General features: G+C 38.1%; 2 protein-coding genes and 1 pseudogene across 2 annotated transcripts; all 3 read right to left on the reverse strand.

The window, feature by feature from the left end:
• Positions 1–9,343: 9,343 nt before the first annotated feature.
• Positions 9,344–14,682, reverse strand: LOC128171352 (myb-like protein X; annotated as a pseudogene).
• A 5,519-nt stretch (positions 14,683–20,201) lies between these two features.
• LOC128172002 (uncharacterized protein F54H12.2-like) lies at positions 20,202–20,660 on the reverse strand. Its single transcript, XM_052837775.1, has one exon. It carries the CDS (start codon positions 20,658–20,660, stop codon positions 20,202–20,204), a length of 459 nt encoding a protein of 152 aa, XP_052693735.1.
• A 985-nt stretch (positions 20,661–21,645) lies between these two features.
• Positions 21,646–22,323, reverse strand: LOC128172003 (uncharacterized). The gene has a single exon (XM_052837776.1). It carries the CDS (start codon positions 22,321–22,323, stop codon positions 21,646–21,648), a length of 678 nt encoding a protein of 225 aa, XP_052693736.1.
• Between the last annotated feature and the right edge of the window lie 4,412 nt (positions 22,324–26,735).

A 26,735-nucleotide genomic window follows, 5' to 3' on the forward strand; every position in this document is an offset into this window, starting at 1 on the left:
TTTTTTTCAATTCATTGTAGGTGGGGTTTTTGTTGTTTTTTTTGGGGGGGGGGGGTGCGACCGTTACATATTCGGACAGAAGTTAATATTTGACAGAATTAAACCATTAAATACGTGATTTTGTTTGGCAAAGATCAGTCTTATAGACACAATTCGCAATAGTACTCCCCCCCCCCCCCCCCGGACACTTAAAACACTGATGAGCTCTATATGGAGAGCTTTCTGGATCCATAATTTTGAAGGTCTATGCCTCAAAATTTTAACCTGTGCAAAAAAAAAGAACATGAGAGAGTTATTCATTAATAATGTTTCAGTCTATTCACTTCATTCATCTATTCAACAAACTTTTAAACTTTAGAAAAGATGTATATTATATGTCACTCATTGAAATGTGAACTAGAAATGCAATTAGGTATTTAAACAATGCTGATGCCTGAGGAGTCAGTGACCAGAAGTGTTTCCCTTGGTGACTAAGTTAATACTGGAACAATACGTTTTAAAGCATTCAATATTTGGGCAGCTTTTTTATGTTAATATTACTTATATGAATTAACACAATATGTTTACAATTGAAACCCGTGCATTATAAATTGTTTTTGTACTATCAGATTACAAAGGAATCTATATCCTAGTTGCAAGACAGATTAATAGTTAGGTAGATTACACAGTCCTCGTCCTATGTTGTCGCACTGTATGGTGTATACCAGTAGTGTGCTGGACTCATACCTGGTTGCCTTACCTGTCCTTGTTAGGACCCCGCAAGGATTTGCGGGTACCCTATAGTAATCACTCTGTCTGTCCGTTTGTCACGCTTCCGTCCACAACTTTTCTGTTCTTTTCTAATAACTTGGGAAACGTATGTGCTCTATATGGGGGAGCTTGTTATGTCCATAAATTTTAAGGTTTTTGTCTCAAAATTTTAACCTGTGCAATAAAAAAAGAATATTAAAGAGTTATTCATTAATAATGTTTCATTCAGTTCAATTCATTCATCTATTCAATAAAAATTTTAAACCTTAAAAAAGGAGTATATTATTTGCCACTCACAGAAATGTTAGCTAGAAATGCAATTTAGTATTTAAACAATGCTTATACCTAGGCAGTCAGAAGACCAGAACTTTTTCCCTTGGTGACTAAGTTAATACTGGAACAATACGTTTTAAAACATTTTATAGTTAGGCAGCTTATTGTATGAATAAACACAATATGTTTACCTGTAACAATTGAGCCCCGAGCATTATAGATTGTTTTTGCACTATCAGATTACAAGGAAGATTATTTCCTAGTAACAAGACAGATTCATAGTTAGGTAGATTACACAGTCCCAGACCTATGTTGTCGCACTGTATGGTGTATACCAGTAGTGTGCTGGGCTCATACCTGGTTGCCTTACCTGTCCTCGTTCTCTACCTATACACCGAAACAAGCAATCTACGAAATCTACGTCAATGAGACCATTACTCATTTACTGTTTCTAATTAAATTCTGGTTTCTTTAGCAATCTGATGATTTTGAAATTATCCAACAAACAAGTAATGGCCGAACTGAGGTCAACATCTTAGCAATTTGTTAACTTAAGAAAGTCAGAACCTGTTTCTGAATGGTCGTCTTACAAAATATTTTAATCACAGAACTAAAATCATCATTGTGGATCTGAAAACAATTACATGTATATTATAACAAAATATAATCTAGTGATAGCAATGGGTCTCCTGAGTGACTCAGGTGCCCTAATAGTACAGAGTATTATTCCCTCTTTCATCTTTCAATCAACAGTACAGACAGACACAGGGAAGCTGTAAAGTACATACTACAGACTGGTATGACATATCAATCAAAAGTCACTGTAAAGAGACTATCAACTGTTACATACTACAGACTACATTAACATGGTGATCTTGCATGAATACTTTACCACATATATTCTCTCTTTGACCTCTTAGTCAACAGCACAGTCGGACACAGAGAGCCTGTAAAGAGACCATCAACTGTAACATACTACAGACTGGTATAACCTATCAGTCAACAGTCAGACACAGAGAACCTGTAAAGAGACCATCAACTGTTACATACTACAGACTGGTATAACCTATCAGTCAACATTCACTGTAAAGAGACTATCAACTATTATACAGTTGTTGACTGGAGTCGAGGGCAACAGTTTGCGAGCCGGTCCGACAGATCAACTGTTGACCGAGACACAGTCAACAACTGTTTTGTTATACCCCTTCTAATCAATAACACGTTTTCGCGGAATGTGACGTCACCGGTCAACAGTCTTTTTTAACAGTCGATTTTAACAGTTCCAATATAACAGTTCCAGTCCAACAGTCAAAATGCTTGACTTTTTTTCGTATAGAGTTATATAGTAACTGTTTTACAGGGGTATAACAATACATACTACAGACTGGTATAACCTATCGGTCAACAGTCACTGTAAAGAGACTATCAACTATTACATACTACAGACTGGTGTGACCTATCAGTCAACAGTCACTGTAAAGAGACTATCAACTATTACATACTAAAGACTGGTATGACCTATCAGTCAACAGTCAGACACAGAGAACCTGTAAAGAGACCATCAACTGTTACATACTACAGACTGGTATAACCTATCAGTCAACAGTCAGACACAGAGAACCTGTAAAGAGACCATCAACTATTACATACTACAGACTGATATTACCTATCAGTCAACAGTCACTGTAAAGAGACTATCAACTATTACATACTAAAGACTGGTATGACCTATCAGTCAACAGTCACTGTAAAGAGACTATCAACTATTACATACTACAGACTGTATAACCTAAAGACTAAAAAATGAGACTTACCTCCTATTTCAACCCTTCGTATTTTTTACTTTCTGCAGTAAGGTTTTCCTTTTGTTATAATGTTTTAAAAGTGCTGTTGAAATCTTCGTAAATAAAACGCTGGACTCTTTTTTTCAATTCATTGTTGGTGGGTTTTTTTTTGGGGGGGGGTGGTTTTGGGGGGGGGGGGTAAAAATGCGACCGTTACATATTAGGACAGAAGTTAATATTTGACAGAATTAAACCATTAAATACGTGATTTTGTTTGGCAAAGATCAATCTTATAGACACAATTCGCAATAGTACTCCCCCCGGACACTGAATACACTGATAAGCTCTATATGGAGAGCTCTCTGGGTCCATAATTTTGAAGGTCTATGCCTCAAAATTTTAACCTGTGCAAAAAAAAAAAGAACATGAAAGAGTTATTCATTTAAAATGTTTCAGTCTATTCACTTCATTCATCTATTCATCAAACTTTTAAACTTTAGAAAAGATGTATATTATATGTCACTCATTGAAATGTGAACTAGAAATGCAATTAGGTATTTAAACAATGCTGATGCCTGAGGAGTCAGTGACCAGAAGTGTTTCCCTTGGTGACTAAGTTAATACTGAAACAATACGTTTTAAAGCATTTAATAGTTGGGCAGCTTTTTTATGTTAATATTACTTATATGAATTAACACAATATGTTTACAATTGAAACCCGTGCATTATAGATGTTTTTGTACTATCAGATTACAAGGGAATCTATCTCCTAGTTGCAAGACAGATGCATAGTTAGGTAGATTACACAGTCCTCGTCCTATGTTGTCGCACTGTATGGTGTATACCAGTAGTGTGCTGGACTCATACCTGTCCTTGTTAGGGCCCCGCAAGGATTTGCGGGTACCTTATAGTAATCACTCTGTCTGTCCTTCTGTCTGTCCGTCTGTCACGCTTCCGTCCACAAATGTTCTGTTCTTTACTAATAACTTGGGAAACTTATGTGTACTATATGTGGAGCTTGTTATGTCCGTAAATTTGAAGGTTTTTGTCTCAAAATTTTAACCTGTGCAATAAAAAAAAGAATATTGAAGAGTTATTCATTAATAATGTTTCATTCAGTTCAATTCATTCATCTATTCAATAAAATGTTAAACCTTAAAAAAGGAGTATATTATTTGCCACTCACAGAAATGTTAATTAGAAATGCAATTTGGTATTTAAACAATGCTTATACCTAGGCAGTCAGTAGACCAGAACTTTTCCCCTTGGTGACTAAGTTAATACTGAAACAATACGTTTTAAAGCATTTTATAGTTGGGCAGCTTGTTATATGAATTAACACAATATGTTTACTGGTAACAATTGAGCCCCGATCATTATAGATTGTTTTTGCACTATCAGATTACAAGGAAGATTATCTCCAAGTAACAAGACAGATTCATAGTTAGGTAGATTACACAGTCCCAGTCCTATGTTGTCGCACTGTATGGTGTATACCAGTAGTGTGCTGGGCTCATACCTGGTTGTCTTACATGTCCTCGTTGTCTACCTATACACCACAACAAGCAGAATCTACGTCAATGAGACCATTACTCAGTGACTGTTTCTAATTAAATTCTGGTTTCTTTTTCAATCTGATGATTTTGAAATTATCCAACAAACCAGTAATGGCCGAACTGAGGTCAACATCTTAGCAATTTGTTAACTTAAGAAAGTCAGAACCTGTTTCTGAATGATCGTCTTACAAAACATTTTAATCACAGAACTAAAATCATCATTGTGGATCTGAAAACAATTACATGTATATTATAACAAAATATAATCTAGTGATAGCAATGGGTCTCCTGAGTGACTCAGGTGCCCTAATAGTACAGAGTATATCTACATAAGAATAGTGAGATAAAATGAATACTATACCGCATATATTCCCTCTTTGATCTTTCAATCAACAGTACAGACAGACACAGGGAAGCTGTAAAGTACATACTACAGACTGGTATGACATATCAGTCAAAAGTCACTGTAAAGAGACTATCAACTATAACATACTACAGACTACATGAACATGGTGATATTGCATGAATACTTTACCGCATATATTCTCTCTTTGACCTCTCAGTCAACAGCACAGTCGGACACAGAGAACCTGAAAAGAGACCATCAACTGTTACATACTACAGACTGGTATAACCTATCAGTCAACAGTCAGACACAGAGAACCTGTAAAGAGACCATCAACTGTTACATACTACAGACTGGTATAACCTTTCAGTCAACAGTCAGACACAGGGAACCTGTAAAGAGACCATCAACTGCTACAAACTACAGACTGGTATAACTATCAGTCAACAGTCAGACACAGGGAACCTGTAAAGAGACCATCAACTGTTACATACTACAGACTGGTATAACCTACCATTCAACAGTCAGACACAGAGAACCTGTAAAGAGAACATCAACTGTTACATACTACAGACTGGTATAACCTATCAGTCAACAGTCAGACACAGAGAACCTGTAAAGAGACCATCAACTGTTACATACTACAGACTGGTATAACCTATCAGTCAACAGTCAGACACAGGGAACCTGTAAAGAGACCATCAACTGTTACATACTACAGACTGGTATAACCTATCAGTCAACTGTCAGACACAGGGAACCTGTAAAGAGACCATCAACTGTTACATACTACAGACTGGTATAACCTATCAGTCAACAGGCAGACACAGAAAACATGTAAAGAGACTATCAACTGTTACATACTACAGACTGGTATAACCTATCAGTCAACAGTCAGACACAGGGAACCTGTACAGAGACCATCAACTGTTACATACTACAGACTGGTATAACCTATCAGTCAACTGTCAGACACAGGGAACCTGTAAAGAGACCATCAACTGTTACATACTACAGACTGGTATAACCTATCAGTCAACTGTCAGACACAGGGAACCTGTAAAGAGACCATCAACTGTTACATACTACAGACTGGTATAACCTATCAGTCAACAGGCAGACACAGAAAACCTGTAAAGAGACCATCAACTGTTACATACTACAGACTGGTATAACCTATCAGTCAACTGTCAGACACAGGGAACCTGTTAAGAGACCATCAACTGTTACATACTACAGACTGGTATAACCTATCAGTCAACAGGCAGACACAGAAAACCTGTAAAGAGACTATCAACAATTACATACTACAGCCTGGTATAACCTAAAGACTAAAAAATGACACCCACCTCCTATTTCAACCCTTCTTATTTTTTCACTTTCTGCAGTAAGGTTTTCCTTTTGTTATAATGTTTCAAAAGTGCTGTTGAAATCTTCGTAAATAAAACGCTGGACTCTTTTTTTCAATTCATTGTAGGTGGGGTTTTTGTTGTTTTTTTTTTGGGGGGGGGGGGTGCGACCGTTACATATTAGGACAGAAGTTAATATTTGACAGAATTAAACCATTAAATACGTGATTTTGTTTGGCAAAGATCAGTCTTATAGACACAATTCGCAATAGTACTCCCCCCCCCCCCCCCCCCCCGGACACTTAAAACACTGATGAGCTCTATATGGAGAGCTTTCTGGATCCATAATTTTGAAGGTCTATGCCTCAAAATTTTAACCTGTGCAAAAAAAAAGAACATGAGAGAGTTATTCATTAATAATGTTTCAGTCTATTCACTTCATTCATCTATTCAACAAACTTTTAAACTTTAGAAAAGATGTATATTATATGTCACTCATTGAAATGTGAACTAGAAATGCAATTAGGTATTTAAACAATGCTGATGCCTGAGGAGTCAGTAGACCAGAAGTGTTTCCCTTGGTGACTAAGTTAATACTGGAACAATACGTTTTAAAGCATTCAATATTTGGGCAGCTTTTTTATGTTAATATTACTTATATGAATTAACACAATATGTTTACAATTGAAACCCGTGCATTATAGATTGTTTTTGTACTATCAGATTACAAAGGAATCTATCTCCTAGTTGCAAGACAGATTCATAGTTAGGTAGATTACACAGTCCTAGTCCTATGTTGTCGCACTGTATGGTGTATACCAGTAGTGCTTGGCTCATACCTGGTTGTCTTACCTGTCCTTGTTAGGGCCCCGCAAGGATTTGCGAGTACCCTATAGTAATCACTCTGTCCGTCCTTCTGTCTGTCCGTCTGTCACGCTTCCGTCCACAAATTTTCTGTTCTTTTCTAATAACTTGGGAAACTTATGTGCTCTATATGTGGAGCTTGTTATGTCCGTAAATTTGAAGGTTTTTGTCTCAAAATTTTAACCTGTGCAATAAAAAAAGAATATTAACGAGTTATTCATTAATAATGTTTCATTCAGTTCAATTCATTCATCTATTCAATAAAATTTTAAACCTTAAAAAAGGAGTATATTATTTGCCACTCACAGAAATGTTAACTAGAAATGCAATTTGGTATTTAAACAATGCTTATACCTAGGCAGTCAGTAGACCAGAACTTTTCCCCTTGGTGACTTAGTTAATACTGAAACAATACGTTTTAAAGCATTTTATAGTTGGGCAGCTTATTATATGAATAAACACAATATGTTTACTTGTAACAATTGAGCCCCGATCATTATAGATTGTTTTTGCACTATCAGATTACAAGGAAGATTATCTCCTAGTAACAAGACATATTCATTGTTAGGTAGATTACACAGTCCAAGTCCTATGTTGTCGCACTATATGGTGTATACCAGTAGTGTGCTGGACTCATACCTGGTTGTCTTACATGTCCTCGTTGTCTACCTATACACCACAACAAGCAGAATCTACGTCAATGAGACCATTACTCAGTGACTGTTTCTAATTAAATTCTGGTTTCTTTTTCAATCTGATGATTTTGAAATTATCCAACAAACCAGTAATGGCCGAACTGAGGTCAACATCTTAGCAATTTGTTAACTTAAGAAAGTCAGAACCTGTTTCTGAATGATCGTCTTACAAAACATTTTAATCACAGAACTAAAATCATCATTGTGGATCTGAAAACAATTACATGTATATTATAACAAAATATAATCTAGTGATAGCAATGGGTCTCCTGAGTGACTCAGGTGCCCTAATAGTACAGAGTATATCTACATAAGAATAGTGAGATAAAATGAATACTATACCGCATATATTCCCTCTTTGATCTTTCAATCAACAGTACAGACAGACACAGGGAAGCTGTAGAGTATATACTACAGACTGGTATGACATATCAGTCAAAAGTCACTGTAAAGAGACTATCAACTATAACATACTACAGACTACATGAACATGGTGATATTGCATGAATACTTTACCGCATATATTCTCTCTTTGACCTCTCAGTCAACAGCACAGTCGGACACAGAGAACCTGTAAAGAGACCATCAACTGTTACATACTACAGACTGGTATAACCTATCAGTCAACAGTCAGACACAGAGAACCTGTAAAGAGACCATCAACTGTTACATACTACAGACTGGTATAACCTATCAGTCAACAGTCGGACACAGGGAACCTGTAAAGAGACCATGGACTGTTACATACTACAGACTGGTATAACCTATCAGTCAACAGTCAGACACAGGGAACCTGTAAAGAGACCATGGCTTGTTACATACTACAGACTGGTATAACCTATCATTCAACAGTCAGACACAGAGAACCTGTAAAGAGACCATCAACTGTTACATACTACAGACTGGTATAACCTATCAGTCAACAGTCAGACACAGAGAACCTGTAAAGAGACCATGGACTGTTACATACTACAGACTGGTATAACCTATCAGTCAACAGTCAGACACAGGGAACCTGTAAAGAGACTATCAACTGTTACATACTACAGACTGGTATAACCTATCAGTCAACAGTCAGACACAGAGAACCTGTAAAGAGACCATGGACTGTTACATACTACAGACTGGTATAACCTATCAGTCAACAGTCAGACACAGGGAACCTGTAAAGAGACTATCAACTGTTACATACTACAGACTGGTATAACCTATCAGTCAACAGGCAGACACAGAGAACCTGTAAAGAGACCATCAACTGTTACATACTACAGACTGGTATAACCTATCAGTCAACAGTCAGACACAGGGAACCTGTAAAGAGACCATGGACTGTTACATACTACAGACTGGTATAACCTATCAGTCAACAGTCAGACACAGGGAACCTGTAAAGAGACCATCAACTGTTACATACTACAGACTGGTATAACCTATCAGTCAACAGGCAGACACAGAAAACCTGTAAAGAGACTATCAACAATTACATACTACAGCCTGGTATAACCTAAAGACTAAAAAATGACACCCACCTCCTATTTCAACCCTTCTTATTTTTTCACTTTCTGCAGTAAGGTTTTCCTTTCGTTATAATGTTTCAAAAGTGCTGTTGAAATCTTCGTAAATAAAACGCTGGACTCCTTTTTTCAATTCATTGTAGGTGGGGGGGGGGGGGGTTTGGGGGGGGGGGGGGGGGAGGGGGTGCGACCGTTACATATTAGGACAGAAGTTAATATTTGACAGAATTAAACCATTAAATACGTGATTTTGTTTGGCAAAGATCAATCTTATAGACACAATTCGCAATAGTACTCCCCCCGGACACTTAAAACACTGATGAGCTCTATATGGAGAGCTTTCTGGATCCATAATTTTGAAGGTCTATGCCTCAAAATTTTAACCTGTGCAAAAAAAAAAGAACATGAGAGAGTTATTCATTAATAATGTTTCAGTCTCTTCACTTCATTCATCTATTCAACAAACTTTTAAACTTTAGAAAAGATGTATATTATATGTCACTCATTGAAATGTTAACTAGAAATGCAATTTGGTATTTAAACAATGCTTATACCTAGGCAGTCAGTAGACCAGAACTTTTCCCCTTGGTGACTTAGTTAATACTGGAACAATACGTTTTAAAGCATTCAATATTTGGGCAGCTTTTTTATGTTAATATTACTTATATGAATTAACACAATATGTTTACAATTGAACCCCGTGCATTTTAGATTGTTTTTGCACTATCAGATTACAAGGAAGATTATCTCCTAGTAACAAGACAGATTCATAGTTAGGTAGATTACACAGTCCCAGACCTATGTTGTCGCACTATATGGTGTATACCAGTAGTGTGCTGGACTCATACCTGGTTGTCTTACCTGTCCTTGTTTTCTACCTATACACCACAACAGGCAGAATCTATGTTAATGGGACCATTACACATTTACTGTTTCTAATTAAATTCTGGTTTCTTTTTCAATCTGATGATTTTGAAATTATTCAACAAACCAGTAATGGCCGAACTGAGGTTAACATCTTAGCAATTTGTTAACTTAAGAAAGTCAGAAACCTGTTTCTGAATGGTTTTCTTACAAAACATTTTAATCACAGAACTAAAATCATCATTATGGGTCTGAAAACAATTACATGCATACAAAATATCATCTTTAATAAATGACAGATTAAAAAGCAAAAAATGTATGTGTACGTCGTGCATGTACTAAAATTTGGTCCATAATCTACATCATAACTGTAGCTTTATGGCCATAGATATTTTTATAATGAACAACCTACAAATATAAACACATGAATTCAATGTATAAAGTATTAGCCTCATCGAGTATCTACACACTTACTCGAAGGAGAACTGCTTAATAATGTTGATTTTCGTACTCTAGGTCTCTTTGTTGGTATTACTTCTACACCCCTGACATTGCCCCATTATTGTAAAAAGAGAAAGAACTTGGTTAAAGAAATAGTTGATTTTTTTTTAACCCTGGATCCGAAAGAGAAGAGGGTGTACAAATGTATACTGTTCCACCCTTGTGTGTCGGTCAGTCTGTCCAAAAGAAACATTTCTACCTCATTTTCAAGACAACTATTAATCGCAGATGCTTGAAATTTTAGCACACTCTTTGTTTAGACATGCCAAATGGTGGGATCCAATTTTGTAGTAAGCAGATGTCAACTTCAAGTGTTATGTTTAAATTTCAATCAAATTTTAAGCAGATTTCCCAGCAACTATTCATTGCAGAACTCGCGTTGTGTTGAGGTATGCCATATGATGGAATTCATTTTTGTACCAATTGGACAAGGGTATATCTACATTTTATTGGCAAACTGTCTCCTTAATGAGGAATTCATCCATCACCTGTTGCGGCGAGACCAAGAGTTCATGTCTGAAGAGCAGGGATATACGAACACAGCCCGAGCGCTTTGATGTGGAAGACCAGCTAATCAGTGGCAGCCGAAGTTGCCTTTTAGTTAGCATACCTAATCATGATCACTGTGACCGATACATTAGAAGAAGTTAATTTAGTATGCAAATTTATAAACCATTCAAACATATAAACCATTTCTGGTTATATAAAAATAAGAAATCTTTAAATTATTGTAATATGCATGTAGAACAATTTAATAAGACCTTTGGCCATGGGTAGTTGTTACTAACAGCAAGGTGACGTAGGCCTGTCTATTTCATTGCTGGCCAGCAGTGAAAGCTCTCTGAAATCAACACGATTTGCCTGGATTTTGAGCTAAAACGACGCAATCAATGCAGATTTCACTTGATTCCAGCGTCATTTTAAACGTGTAGACGCAATAAGAGCTTCGCCCCACCGATAGTTCAAGGCCTTATTACAATGGTTCCAAGTGACTGTCTTTTAAAAGGATTTACAGTAACTTTCCCTTAAGGAATTGGTGTTTAGAAATTTCATTGCAATGACATCAATATTGATACCATTTCTAGCTTTTCTCATCTTTTACAGAAGGTGTTTAATGTCTTCATTACACAGTGAAAAAAATAGCTGATAACCTAACTAGCTGATAACCTATCTGGATGATTGGCCCAACTCCTATGACATGAGTTCGTTCATTAGAATCATACTTTAGGAGTAAATGCAATTAATGAATATTTTCAAAGCACCGTCTGAAACTCCTTTGACTCTTATTTTTGTGCAGTAAAAAGGGGCTCAGTAAAATCCTTGCTCAGGAATAAATTATCAAAGAAACCAAACCATCAATTACCTATCTTTTTTTCAGTGTTTTAAGAAATAAAATACAGTGGTAGCGGTAAAATAAATTATATAATATCCATTTCAGAAATAAAGCTGATCCAATAAAGTGAACTGAAATTTATATTCATTTACCACATGCCTTGACCTTCCAATCTGAATCCACCTTTTAGCTTGCATAATGTGTGAGCTGACTTAATTAAATAAACTAAGATGTCTTATTTTGTATTAGTTTGTAAGGTTCTCTTGTGTGTGAGTACTCTGCATATTAATGGTCCAATTTCCTCTTCTTCCATAACATTTTCAGTATCATTGTATACCTCCACTCAAGTGGGAAATACATTCTCCAAACCTGGACAGTCTGAAATTTCATTCATACCACGTGGTCTGTATTTGATTTAAAGGGGCATGGTCACGATTTTGGTCAAAATTATATAAGTAGTATAAGGCGCCTAGATAGGGGGGTCAACTGAGGTCAAATCCAAAATGACGTCTAAAATTATTGAGGTCAAATCCAAAATGGCGTCGGAATAAAGGTAAACAAAGGCAGTATAGACAGAACAAAGTCAAATTTTATTGAATTTAAAGCAAATAAGTGAACAAATGAACATATATACAGTGTTTTAAGGAGAAAAAATGTTAATAAAGATCAAATTTTTTCACTCGGAAACGAATTTTTTCACTCGGAAACGTTCATTTTCTGATTTCACTCTCGACTTTGTCTACGCCTTTGAGGGTTTGATCCGTGAAATAGATCGAGAAATAATCATTTTCGTTGAACTTCGCGGCCATGGACCATTTTTCAGTGGCTTGTTCCTTCGATCCTCCGTTCAGATAGATGTTTGGTCCCAGGAGTTTGTTGAGTTCTTTGATGTTGAGTGGTTTTTTCAGCCGAATTTCCCCGCTGATATTGTGGGTTCTTCCGTTTCTGACAAAGCAGAATTTTTTGCAATGTTCGGTGAAGAGTTCCTTGAGACTTTTGAATTTTTCTTCCGTGGCGATTTTGGGTTCGACATAGATGCTTCATGCTTCTCTTTGTTGTCCTGTGGCTGCTGCTTTCACCCATTCTTCGGCTTCGTTGAAAGTTTCTGTCATATCCTTGATGTGGGGGAGGATTTGGTCCAGTATTTCTCCGAATATTTTGACGTTTTCCTTGTTGTCTTTCTTGAGTGCGTCGACTTCTGCTTCCATGAGGGTCAATTTTTCTTTAGCTTTTTGGATTTGTTCATCAGCTTTCTGTTGAATTTCTCTGATGAAAGTTCCGGCTTCTGAGGCATCGTATAAGGGAGTGGCTTTCAATACTTCTTCTTTCATTTTCTGGCCGATTGATTCCATTTCTTTGACATGTTCTTTGTATTCTTGGAGCTCTTTTTTTATCCAGGGCTTTTTCTTTATCTTGGAGTCTTTTAGCATCGCTGTCCATCCAAGTGTACATATCGGCTTCCATGCGTTTTATCATGTCATTCTTTTGTTGGAGTTCTTTTTCTTTTTCAGCCATTTTTTTCTCCATTTCCTTGGATTTTTGTACGTAATCGATGTCGATCCAAGTTTCCATTTCCATTTCCATGCGTTTTATTATTTCTCTGTTTTCTTGGAGATTGTCCTTCAATTCCTGCAGTTCGTTTTCTTTTTCGGCCAGTTTTTCTTCCAGTGCAGTATTTTTCATTTCTGCTCTCTCTAGTTCGTTTTCTATTATCCAATTGAAGGTAGTGCAGTTTTTCGACTTTTTCTTCCAGTTTGTCTATTTCTTTATCCTGTTCGTCATTTTCTTTTTCTTGCTCTTCAATTTCTTTTTCCTGGTCTGCGACTTCTTCTTTCAAATCCTGAATTTTCCTAGTGGCTTTTTCATTTTCTTTGATGGCCTTTTGTAGTTCTTCTTTGGTGATCTGCAGTTCCTTTTCCACGTCTCTTTTCTGCTGTACTTCTGCTTCAGCCTCTTCCTTCAATTTTTCTGCTAGAATGACGTCCAATTTCAGCCTGTTGAACTCGTTTTCTGGGTAATAGTAATCCTTGAGCAGGTCTTGTATTTTGTCGTAGAGGGATTTTGTGCCCGTTCCCGGTCCAAAGGTTCCTGTCACTAAGTGAGGGTTCTTAGCCAGTCTTCTTTTTTCCTGGATGACGATCATTTTGTAGAATTCTTTGTCTTCCTGCTTTTCTCTTTTCAGTATGTCTAAGTAAGTTTCTCCGCCTTCATTTCTGGGAGGCTTTAGAAGAAATGCTGGTTTTTCTTCTTTTTCCTCGGAGAATCCAAAATTCTTGGCTGGCTCAATCTCAGTCATTTCTTTTTCTTTTGGCTCTTCTTTGATTTTCTTTTCCTCTGCCATGTTGCTGAATTTCTCTCTGATTTTTTCCACGATAAGGTTCTGAAGGATGTCCATTCAATGGTGTGAGGAACTGAAGAGAAACGCTGTGTTATATACCCTCCGTGTACGTGACTTGAGTCAATGTAGCTGCTGGGTAAACAACACCTGTGTGACCCACCAGCTCTGTGTTCGTGTCTTGAGTGAATGTAGCTGCGACGTAAACAACAGCTGTGTGACCTAGTTTATGGTAAAATACTCTGACGTAGCTGTCTAGTGACCTTGATATGAGTTCGTAAACATGTTTTGATTAATATAACTATAGCATTATTAAATACTTTTTTCATTTGGATCCTTCCCTTGAAAGCGAGAGAGATGAATGTAGACGAAAGCATTTTGTTAAATAAATCTCGTTTGTTGAGATATAAAAGAAAGCGATTGATCGATCAAAATTTAAAACTTTTAAAGAAAAAAAAAGCGGTCAAAAAAGCTGTTAAGAAAAAAGTGGTTTCTGACTTTTACAACGTTAGATTAGACAGGGGGCGACAATCTCGCAAATTTAAAGTGAAACAAAATGTATATACGGTCAGCATTCGACCTGTCCCCCAGAAATCAGATAGCGGTTTTGTGAAACGTTTATTGAGCGACATGTTGAAAGAAGTGAAAGAGCGCATGCAATGTAATCCTAACGATTATTTGAGATTGAATTTGCGCCATCCGTCTTTAGATTCTGAGATTTGGTATGAATTAACTCAATCAAAGAATTTGAACGAAGCTACTATTTTGAATAAAGTTCAGGCAGTGCAGCAATCGAAAAAAGATTTTACTATTACAGACTGATCTGCTGAATTTGAATTGTTTCACGTCAAATATCCTCAGGGAAGCGGAGGTCAAAAAGTCAGACATCTACATGCTAATAAAGAGAAGTTTAAGAAAGGAAAAAGATCTGTATTGAAAATTAAAAATGTAGGTGATCATCTCTGTCTCCCTCGAGCTATTGCTGTAGCTCGGTTACACAGTCAGCGCCCCTCGGATCCCTTGGAATTGCCCCGTTGGAAAAACAGTGGGATCGTATTAAAAGGAATGATATTCTTTCCCCCCAGCAGAAAAAAGAAGCTTTAGAGTTGATGAAAAAAGCTCATTGTGATGCTAATTTGCCCTGCGGTCCCGAGGAATGGAACAAGTTACAAGAAGTATTGTTTCCTGAATATCGATTGAAAATATTTCAATTTAAAACGGTTTCTTCTCGACTGAAATTAGAGGCTATTTACAAAGGAAAAGGAAATGGAAAATGTTTGAATGTTTTGTTGGATGAGCAACACTACGATACTATTTTGTCTATGCCTGGATTGACCGAAAACCAATATTACTGCGATTATTGCGATGTAGGTTATAGGCACATTGAAGATCATAGAGTCAAATGTCCTTACCTTTGTTCTTTTTGTTTGGGGGACACACCATGTATTTCCGATGGGAGTAGCATTTTTTGTTCCGATTGTAAGGGGTATTTTAAAAGCAAGATTTGTCATGAGAGACATTTAGAGTCTTACAGTAAAAACTGTGAAACTAGTGTATGCAGTTTAATGGATCGATGTTCTCACTGTCAAAAATGGATGAGTAAAAAGTTACTCCCTTATCACAAATGTGGGGATGGAAAATGGTGTAGGATTTGTAGAGAAATGGTCGAGAAAGATCACCAATGTTTTGTTCAAGTCAAACCTACTTTGAAAGAGAGAGGGAAAAAACTTCAAATGTACATTTATTTTGATTTTGAATGTACTCAAGAAAATGGAACTCACGTTCCTGATTTATGTGTAGCTCATCGTGTGTGTCAGCATTGTGATCATTTAAATGTAGATCAGACCTGTTCTCACTGTGAACATTTAGGCCCTCGACGCCATTTGTTTCGTGGTTCTGAAACTTTGAAACAATTCATGGAATGGCTTTTTCAGGTCCAACCTCACGCTACTCAAAAAAGTCAATCTCAGCTTTTGCACGAAAGGGCCATTGTCATAGCTCACAATTTCAAGGGATACGATGGGCAATTTATTTTGAATTATTTGGTGCATACCGCTTGCATAACTCCCTCGGTGATCATGAACGGAACTAAGATTTTATCTATGGAAGTTCTTGGTTTGAAATTTATAGATTCTTATAATTATTTGCCTTTTGCTTTATCAAAAATGCCTTCGGCTTTTGGATTTGAGGAAATGAAGAAAGGATATTTTCCCCATTTTTTTAATACGGAGCAAAATCAGAATTATGTGGGTCCCTATCCCCCCGCTTCTTATTACAATCCTGACGACATGACTTGTTCTGGACGAAAAGCGTTTTATGATTGGTATCGGCAACAAGAAGGGAAATTGTTTGATTTTCAAAAAGAATTCGTAGATTACTGTATTTCTGACGTAGACATTTTACAACGATGTTGCGCTCAATTTAGAAAGACCATACAGAGTTTGGTACAAGTCAATCCTTTTCAAGAAGCCATTACTTTTGCCAGTACTGCTAATTTAGCCTATCGAAGGGGATTCATGCTGGAAGACAGTATTGCCATCATACCGAATTTGGGATACGACCCAGCCCGACAATTTCAATGAAAGCTTGTCGATGGTTAGCTTGGATGAGTCGAGACGGGCGGGTGATTTATCATGCTAAAAATGGTGGAGAAATAAATTTAGGGCCCTATACCGTAGACGGTTACGATCCAGAATCGAATACCGTGTACGAATTTCATGGATGTTATTGGCACGGATGCCCTCAATGTCATTCTGATTTAGAGAATGAAAATCATCCTCATCGAGTCGATTGTACTTACGGGACGTTGTACGAACAGACTTTAATTAGAGAACATCATTTGAGAGAACAGGGGTATAAAGTAGTTTCTATTTGGGAACACGATTTTGATTTGGAAATGAAAAATAATTGTGAATTGCAAGAGTTTGTGGGCAATTTAAATTTTCAAGATCCTTTGAATCCTAGGGAAGCGTTGTATGGGGGGCGCACCAATGCCACGCGTTTATTTTGTACCGAGGGAGACATGAGATATGTAGACGTTTGTTCTTTATATCCTTTTGTTTTGAAACATAGACCTTTTCCCATGGGTCATCCTGAAATCATCACGGAGAATTTTGAGGAGATTTCTAATTATTTCGGGTTGATTCAATGTCAGGTTTTACCCCCTCGGGGTCTCTATCATCCCGTTTTACCCTATCGTACCGGAGGAAAATTATTGTTTCCCTTATGTCGTTCTTGTGCCCAAAAACTTTGTCAAGATTCTCAGTATCGCTGTCAGCATACAGATTCTGAACGCTGTATCACGGGAACTTGGGTGACTAGCGAACTTCAAAAAGCATTAGAATGCGGATACCAGTTAAAGAAAATTTACGAAGTATGGCATTTTCCAGAAAAAAGTCAGGATCTCTTTCGCAGTTACATTGACACGATTTTGAAAATCAAACAGGAAGCCTCTGGATATCCCCCCGATTGCGAGACCGAGGAACAACGGGTAGCTTACATCCGCGACATATTTGATCGAGAGAAATTGATGTTGAACCCTATAGAAACGAGAAAAATCCCGTGAAACGAACTATTGCTAAGTTATTTTTGAATTGTTTGTGGGGAAAATTTGCTCAGCGCCTTCAATTACCTAAAATCGAATATTTGAGAGAAGAACAATTGACGAGAATGTTACAGGGCAGCACTCTTGAAATCAAAGGAGTTGAGTTATTAAACAACTTAGAACAACCCGAACGCGATCTGATTTTAATTAATTATCTGGAAAAACAAGATTTCATCGAAGACTGCCCCTTTGGAAACGTGGTGTTAGCTGCTTTTACTACTGCTCATGCTCGTTTACATTTATACGACACCTTAGAAAAATTAGGAGATCGGGTTCTTTATTTCGATACCGACAGTATTATTTATCAACACGTAGAAGGCTTGTATAATCCTACTATAGTCAATAGTTTAGGAGGATGGACCGACGAATTGGAGGGAGGTCATATTACCAAATTCATGTCTGGTGGCCCTAAGAATTATGCATTTGAAACAGATACTGGAAAAAGCGTGCAAAAAGTCAAAGGACTTACTTTGAATCATCGAGCTTCTCAAATCGTAACCATGAAGGCTTTAGAGAAAATGATTTTTAAAGAATTGGAAGAAGTGACGGTCACTTATCCTCATAAAATCCAGAGAACCAAGAGACATGAATTATTGACCAAACATTTTACTAAGAAATATCAAATTGTATATGATAAACGGCAGATCATTGATGATTTTAAGACTCTTCCTTTTGGTTATTAAACTTGTTTGTTCAAATAAAAATATATGAAAAAATATCACCTCTTGTTTTTCTTAAGACCAGAGTCCTCTTTATATGATAAAGAAAAAAACAATGGAGTTCAAATGCAAAAAACTTTTAATTGGAAACTCAGCAAACATACAACATATTTACATGATTTTTGAAAGACATTTAATAGTGAGAAAAAACATATTTACCATTAATGATTAAAGAATCCAAAAAAAACTTTAGTCACATATATACACAGGTTGATTTTTTTTCACACGGATTTCACATATTCTTGATTTTTTCCATCACTCTGCAGACTTGGAGCAGTTTCAGAAGTTCCTCGTTGTTTCCAAGCATTTTCATTTTCAGGTAAGACTGGTAGAGTAATTGTCTTTTAGCATCTCGTAGTTTTTTCCTACTTCTTTCTTGATCGGCTAGTTCCTCTTCTCTTTTTCTTTTTTTTCCTCCCAAATGGTTGACCATTTTGCTGTAGGTTTCGCAGTTCAGCCATAATCCCGTCAATTCTTCTTTGGCTTTCCCGTAATCCGTACAAATTTTGTAAACCCCGCTTACTTTGTCTGCTTTGGCTCCCTCGATTTCCTCCAGCTCCTTTTGACTCATGTTCTCTACCAATTTGTCTGTGTCGATTTCTTCTGCCATACATTGCATCTCGATCCAGTCACCGTCCTCTTCAGTGCCAGTGAGATTATTTAATATTTCTTGGAAATCGGATGCGACCACTTCTAAGGGGGTTCTATCAGTTCCCTCCTCCATTTTCTCCACCACGAAAATTTCTGTCTCCGCCTCTTTTCCTTCTTCTTCTATTTCCTCCTCATCTGTTTCGTCTTCTTTTTCTTCTTCTTCTCTCTTTTTCTTTCTCTCTTTCTTCTCCTTCTTTCTTTTCTTCCTCCTCCTCCTCTTCTTGTTTCTCTCCTTCTTTGCTTACTACTAAATAAAGTCTCTCTGGTTCCATATTCTCTAGCTCCATCGGTATCGGGTCCGATAATACGTGAACGTGACCATCATTGGGGTCTAGATCCTTTGGTATCAGGTATCCAATAGCTCCATCCCCAAAGGTTTTGGCTCTCCCATTTTAATGCTGCGTTTTACTTTACTGTGGCACTTCCCCATGAAAATTGTGACGAATAATGATTTGAGCTCTCCTTTATATGCTCTCAATAACGAAAGTAGTTTGTTTCTTGGTACTGGACTACGTGACGTGCCACAGCCAGGTGTTTCATTCACGAGCTGAACTAGGTGACCTCTCTTGCCAAGTCTGATCGTAACTCTTACAGCATTGACCTTTGTGCGTTTTAGGCTTTTTATAGTTTTCTTTGAACCACCGTCTCACGTAACGATCTGTTTGTTTTGGTGTCCAGTGTTTAGGAAATAATTGTTTTAATACTTTACGGCCTCTTCTATGACGATGATGTAAAAAATAGACACAATATTCCCCGCACACTTTACTTGTAAAATCTTGATAACGTCTTCCATTATATATCATGTGATGACTGTTTCTTTCAATAAATTCTTCAATTTCCTTATACAAAGGGGGAAATCCATAAGAATCGAAATATTCGATCGTATCTCCGTCTAAATATAAACACACCCAATGAGCTCCCGGTTGATCTTGATCTGTGTTTATGACCATGGCTTTTTCTTTAAAATTTAAATGTTTAGGAATTATATCTAGGGCATAGACACCTGCAAAAGAAGATCCTAAATCTGCCTTTAAGACTTTTTTCAATTGATAGGTATCCATTTTTAAAAGTCAGTGCTGACTTCTCTTTGTTTGTTGATTTCTAGCAAGTTATCAAATTCAGCGTAGACTAAACAATTCAGAGTTTCTGCCGTGTTTTCTGCAAATTGAATTTCGATTCTCAAATTTCCTGTTTCAATCAGATAAAACTTGTCTAGCTGTGCCTCCTGATCTTTGGTGAAATCTATACACCACAAGGTGTAGCCGTCTTTATACTCGTCGTAAGTAATTCCTGGGGCCCAATCGGCACCGAATTTTCCCAACCCTTGATACAGACTCAAGTAAGATCTGAGATACAAGTCGTTCTCGAAATCCGGCTCATAGGGTCGGGTACTGATGGTTTCTCCGTTGATGGTGACATCCAATCTTTTGACTTTGCAGTTTTTGAAATTGAACGGGTTTTTAGTACTAGTGCCATTGGGGGCGTCATTAGGTATTAGACCCAAAACGATTCGTTTTGGCATTTGCCCTTGAAACAGATGATCGCTGATTTTGGATTGGGTTCATGTAGGAATGGTGAACGTTTTAACGTCTACCCGTCTTAGGGGATACTTGGCCGTTTCTACGTTCAACCTCTCGTTGACAGTATTGTAACGTGTTTTACCTAAACAAAATATCGGGTTCTTTTTAAGGGATATAAATATATTAATTTTACTTCTACTCTTCCTGAGTACAATGATTAAACTTGATTTACAATTGATTGGAGGCGTATTTAAATCACTTATTATTGTTTAACTGGGATACTTATCCCCGCGTGCCTTGGTAAAGGGTTCTTAATATTAATGGAAGTCAGGCGCCTCAGTCATATAGACTTACTACCTCCCGACAACCAATTAAGATTCCAATTCCAATTACCGCTGAGGAGTATTCCTTCCCCTAGTCTGTCTACTTACAACCTCACAAATTACTTCTATCAGGTTTCTATTACCTTCCAGGTCTTGCGGGTTCTTCTGAGAGCTGTGCGTTTCAGACCTACTCTGCCTTATCTGCTAGATGAGTCTGCTTATATACCCCTGGGAGAGTTTACTTCCAAGGGGGGACCAGGTCATTCCATTTCAATGGGTGTACTCTATTACGTGTACGGGTGTGCTTTATTACTTAAACTTCATGGGTGTGTTTCTCTGCTTGTCACTACCCCTATTCCGTTTCACTACCCACGCCTCTTACACCGTGCGTCCCGCACGCTAAATCAATGAGAATCAAATAATTTTTTTTTTTTTTTTTTTTATTTATTTAACATAAGGAGACATAGTTCAAAGTATAGTTCATAGTAACTAATTGTTACCATATGCATGAAACTTGGCAGCCATCAAACAATTTAAAGAACATCTACATGTGAATTTACATAGTTAAAGTAACCAACTGTTACTAGGTAAAACAAAAGAATCTTCTTCTCAGCAAAACACCATTTACATGCAAAAAGCACATTCATTAAGAAAATCACAAATCTCAGTCATTCCAGATATCTTCCTCGAAACGCTCCACTGTCTCACCATCTTTCTGAAATTTTCTGGTGACTCTTATTATTTTCTGGTGACTCTTTCCTGCCTTGAGATTTGTATCAGTCTGTGTTTCAGCGTGAGCTTTCTTGCTCTTTTTAGAACAGCATGAGCAGTGTTGGTCATCCAAGGGCGCCTTCTGCACCACCAAAGCACTGTTGCTAGGTTTCTCTCTCTCTATCTCTTCATTAGTAGGAACGTCTATGGTCACCGTTTCTGATGTCTCCGTGTTTCTTCTTTTCACCCCTGGTAAAACTGGAGACGTCTTCTTCCTGTACGTTCTACCGGCTTCTCTGTCCTTCTCCTCCTCAAACAAGAGTTCTCCTGGATCCTCCTGCCAATCCTCTTCATCTTCCACGCGTCTTGGTGGAGATTTCTCAGGTTCAGTGGACTCCAGTGTGGTAATACAATGGTCCTGACCAGGGTGCAATCGTTGCATATGTTTCACCAACACAATCTTCCTACCAAAGGCATGGTCGCAAAAATTACATTCAAATCTTCTCTTCTGAATATCTGCCATTCCACATTTTAACAGGTGTTCACTCCACTTGTCTTTAGTTGGCAGTCGAACCAGACAAATGGAACATAGGAATCCAGGTTTTCTTTGGGTAACTTTAGTCTTCGCCATTCTGTCCTACAATCTGAAATAACATAATGACATTAAACCTTGTAATCGAACTCATAGTCAGAATGCCAAGCTGGTCTTTTTCTTTGTCTACGACCAGCATATGCTAACTCTATCTCATTCAATTCTGAATTTCCTAACAGTACCACCTGAGACTCATCGTCAGAGGTGACATCATTACCCTTATCATGGTTTTCTAAATCCTTAGCATCTATAACCTGATCATGATTCTCTAAACTTTCGCTATCGCCTTCATCTCTAAGGACCTGAGTCCCGTAAGGTCTTAACCTATCAACATGTACAACAAGTGTCTTGTTATCAGTTTCTTTTCTGATTTTGAAAGTAACATCGGAGTGCTGTTTTACAATGATGTAAGGACCATACCAGAAACTCATAAGTTTAGGTGATTTCCCAACAGCTCTCTGTGGAAAGTATACTAACACCTTGTCACCCTCTTCAAACTTCTTTTTCACCACATTTTGATCATGGTATCTCTTTTGGCGCAACATAGATTGTTCTGTTATTTTTCGCGTGTTTGCATGCGCCTCTTCCAAAGTTTTCCTAAGTTCCCATACCCAGTCATGTACATTAGTGGGTTTTAGTCTGTTTGGAAGCTCATACATGATATCAATTGGGGTAGCAGTCTCTCTTCCCATCATCAACATATTCGGAGTGTAACCCGTGCTTTCATGCTGAGAGGATCGGTAAGCCATTAGAACATATGGTAATTTCTTATCCCAGTCTTGCTGGTAGTCAGAGACATAAGCGCTTAACATGGTAGCTAAAGTTTTGTTAAATCTCTCAACCATGCCGTCCGATTTCGGGTGGAACGCCGTCGTGCGGGTCTTTTTGATACCGAGTAGTTCACACATGTCTTTGAACAACCGACTCTCGTACTGCCTGCCTTGGTCACTGTGTACCATTTCAGGTACACCATATTTACAGAAAAACTGTTCCACCAGAACTTTCGCCACGGTTTGGGACTCAATATTTTTCAAAGGATACGCCTCTGTCCATTTGGTAAAATAGTCAGATACAACGATTATATATTTGTTGCCAGATTCAGTCTCTGGTAAAGGTCCCATTATGTCACTGGCCACACGTTCTAAAGGATAGCCTGTTTGGTCAATTTGCATGTGTGACTTTCCAGAAGAACGAACTTTTCTTTTCCGGCATTGTGGACATCCGGTTACATAAATTCGGACATCTGCCTGTAAACCTGGCCAATAAAACCTTTCCCGTACTCTAGCAAGAGTCTTTCTAACACCTAGATGTCCCGATGTTTTTGCATCATGACACTCTCTGAGTATTTCTTTCCTCTCCGACATTGGCACCAACACCTGGTAAATGGTTTTTCGATCACCTTCCCATCTTCTACAGAGTAGATTGTCTCTTACTTCCAGGAATTTGTACTGCGACCAAAGAGATTTGATTACGTTACTTTCATGTTTAATTTGGATGTATTCTGGGCGATCATTTAGCTCTAACCATTCTCTGACTTTCGTCAAATCAGAATCACCCTCTTGCAGACATTGCACTGTAGAACTACTATCTGGAGCAGTGTCAGGTGTTACACTTTGTACAACCTTCTCTCCATATCCACACTGGCGACACGGATATCTACTCAAACTGTCTGCATTACCATGTTTCGCACCAGGTCTATGAGTGATTTCCAAGTCATAGGTACTGAGTAATTCGATCCACCTGGCTACTTGTCCCTGAGGATCTTTGAAACTCATTAACCACTTTAAGGCGCTATGATCAGTGCGCACAATGACTTTGTGAGCATACAGGTAGTGTCGAAAATGTTTGCATGCAAAGACAAGAGCCAGCAATTCCTTTCTGGTGACGCAGTATTTTCTTTCACTTTTAGACAGTGTTCTACTTGCGTATGATATCACCTTGGTCGTACCATCTATATCCTGGGACAACACTGCACCAAGTCCCACTTGACTTGCGTCTGTGTCAAGTATAAAGGGCACTGAAAAGTTTGGGTGTGCCAAAATTGGGGCAGTTGTCAAACACTTTTTAAGATTATCAAAGGCACTCTGACAATCAGACGTCCATTTAAATTCTCTTCCTTTTTCCGTTAACCGAAATAACGGTTTTGCCAGGCTAGAGAATCCAGCTATAAATCTCCGGTAATAGCTGCATAAACCCACGAAGGATCGCACCTCACTGACCTCAATCGGTATTGGCCATTGTTCCACAACAGCTACTTTGGCCGGATCTGTTTGTACTCCGTCGCCAGATACCTTATACCCCAGAAACAGAACTTCCTTCCTGAACAAAGTGCATTTTGCAGCTTTGAGCTTTAGACCTGCCAATTGTAACTTGGTCAATACTTGTTCTAAGTTTTGAAGCGTTTCATCAAACGTTTTACCAAAGATAATAATATCATCAATATATACCAAACATACATTAAAATTAAGTCCAGCCAACACTACTTCCATTAGTCTTTCAAAAGTAGCTGGACTGTTACAGAGTCCAAATGGCATCACGGTAAATTGAAAAAGCCCACTTCTGGTCACAAATGCAGTCTTTGGTTTATCGGCCTCGTTCATTTCTACCTGCCAGTAGCCCGAGTGAAGATCTAGAGTGCAAAACCAAGACGCTCCTTCCAGTCGATCTAGGGAGTCATCAATACGCGGTAAAGGGTAGGCGTCCTTCACCGTTTTGTTGTTTAAGGACCGATAGTCAACACAGAACCTTTTTGTACCGTCCTTTTTCTCTACAAGAACTACTCCAGCAGCCCATGGACTAGATGATGGTTCTACAATGCCTTTATCAACCATATTCTGCACTTCCTTGTCAACATACTCCGCGGCATGATGTGGTAACCTTCTTGGAGGTTGCTTGGTTGGCTTTTCTCCTTCTGTATTGATATGGTGCTTTATCAACGAGGTTCTACCAAAGTCATCCTTATTCCTTGAGAAAATGCTGCTAAACTTAATAAGGATGTTTTTCACCTGTGCCGTCTGCTCCGCTGATAGCTCAGGTCTTGTCCTATCGAATAATTCTTGCAAATGCTCCGGAAGGACCTCTTCTCGTTCCACAGGCATGACGTGATTAACACTGCCTTCTGTTTCTGGCATAATGATTTCTTTTACCGGGAATGTCATTCCTACGACTGTGTTCTTAAAAATTGTCTGGGACTGGCTGGACACGTTCATCAGTCTAACTGGTATTTTCTCAGATGAATTGACTATAGATCGAGCTACCAATGCTCTTCCGCTGTCCTGAAACTTGGCACAAGGTTCAATTAACAACGGTATCTGTGGGAATTTCGGTAGGTCTAACACTTGACCCGGGCATACCATTTCGCTTTTAGGAGGAATGGATATGGTTTCACATAGGCTCACCCGAAAGCAGCCAATAATTCCTTGCATTTCTAATTCATGTTCTATCCCACGTACATACATCTCGGTCTTGCATACGTCAACCAGGCATTCATTTGTTTGTAAGAAGTCTAATCCAATAATGCCATCTGCCTTTATGTTTGCTATCACTGCCTGAGTCTCAAATTCTTGAGAACCAAGTTTAATGTCAAATACTCCTTTTCCTTGTACCGTAAGAGGCGCACCATCAGCCCCTACAATTCTCTGTGATATCGGTAAAAGGGAAGTTCTGCTGATTTTGCCTATTTCTGCATACAGTTGATCTGACAAAATAGTCAGAGTGGCTCCCGTGTCTAACAGTAAATTACACTGAGTGCCATTTACCTTTGCCTTGACAAACAACCCAGATTCATGGCTGTCTTGGTCAACTTTCATGGCCGTTGTACTGGAAACTCTCGAATCATTCCTGTTATTGGAATCTGCATTCCCTTTGACACTGGATGAATCCTTTACCTCTGGTTTTTGCATTCTTGTGCCACCTTTATTGTTTCTCAGAAAACAATCTTTGATCATGTGGCCTTTCTTTCCACAATGGTGGCATTTAAAAGGAAATCTACCTTCCTTGGCTATATTACCCGTATCTGCAGCAGCAGATGATTCTTTTACCGAGACACTAACAATTTTCTTTTCTAAATCTTTAAGAGACGCCTGTATCTCATCTCTTAATTGCCTGAGTTCCTCCCTAACAGTAGGATCTTGTGCATCAGGTGTAACTTGGTTATTGCTCGTGGTCCTGACATATCCGCCATCTCCTCTTCTTTGACGTTCTGCTCTACAGAATGCCTCAATCTCCACTGCACAGCGTATTGCTTCATTGAGTGTCTTTGGTCGAGATTGCTGAATACGTAGACGCATATCAAACTCTGTCAAAGCATCTATGAACTGATCTTTGGCGATCATCTCTGTAACTTCTCTGGGAGCAGTCGGATATGCCAGATGCGCTAGACGTCGAATACTTTCACCAAGTTCTGGTAAAGATTCATTTGGTCTTTGGCGCTTCTCTCTGAGCATTGCCCG

This window comes from Crassostrea angulata, chromosome 2 (genome assembly GCF_025612915.1).
Source record: "Crassostrea angulata isolate pt1a10 chromosome 2, ASM2561291v2, whole genome shotgun sequence".
In the NCBI taxonomy this organism is placed as follows: domain Eukaryota; kingdom Metazoa; phylum Mollusca; class Bivalvia; order Ostreida; family Ostreidae; genus Magallana; species Magallana angulata.

Excerpts from the sequence above, each read along its gene's own strand:
- LOC128172002 (XM_052837775.1), bottom strand. The coding sequence starts at position 20,660 with ATGCCAAAACGAATCGTTTTGGGTCTAATACCTAATGACGCCCCCAAT.
- LOC128172003 (XM_052837776.1), bottom strand. The coding sequence starts at position 22,323 with ATGGCGAAGACTAAAGTTACCCAAAGAAAACCTGGATTCCTATGTTCC.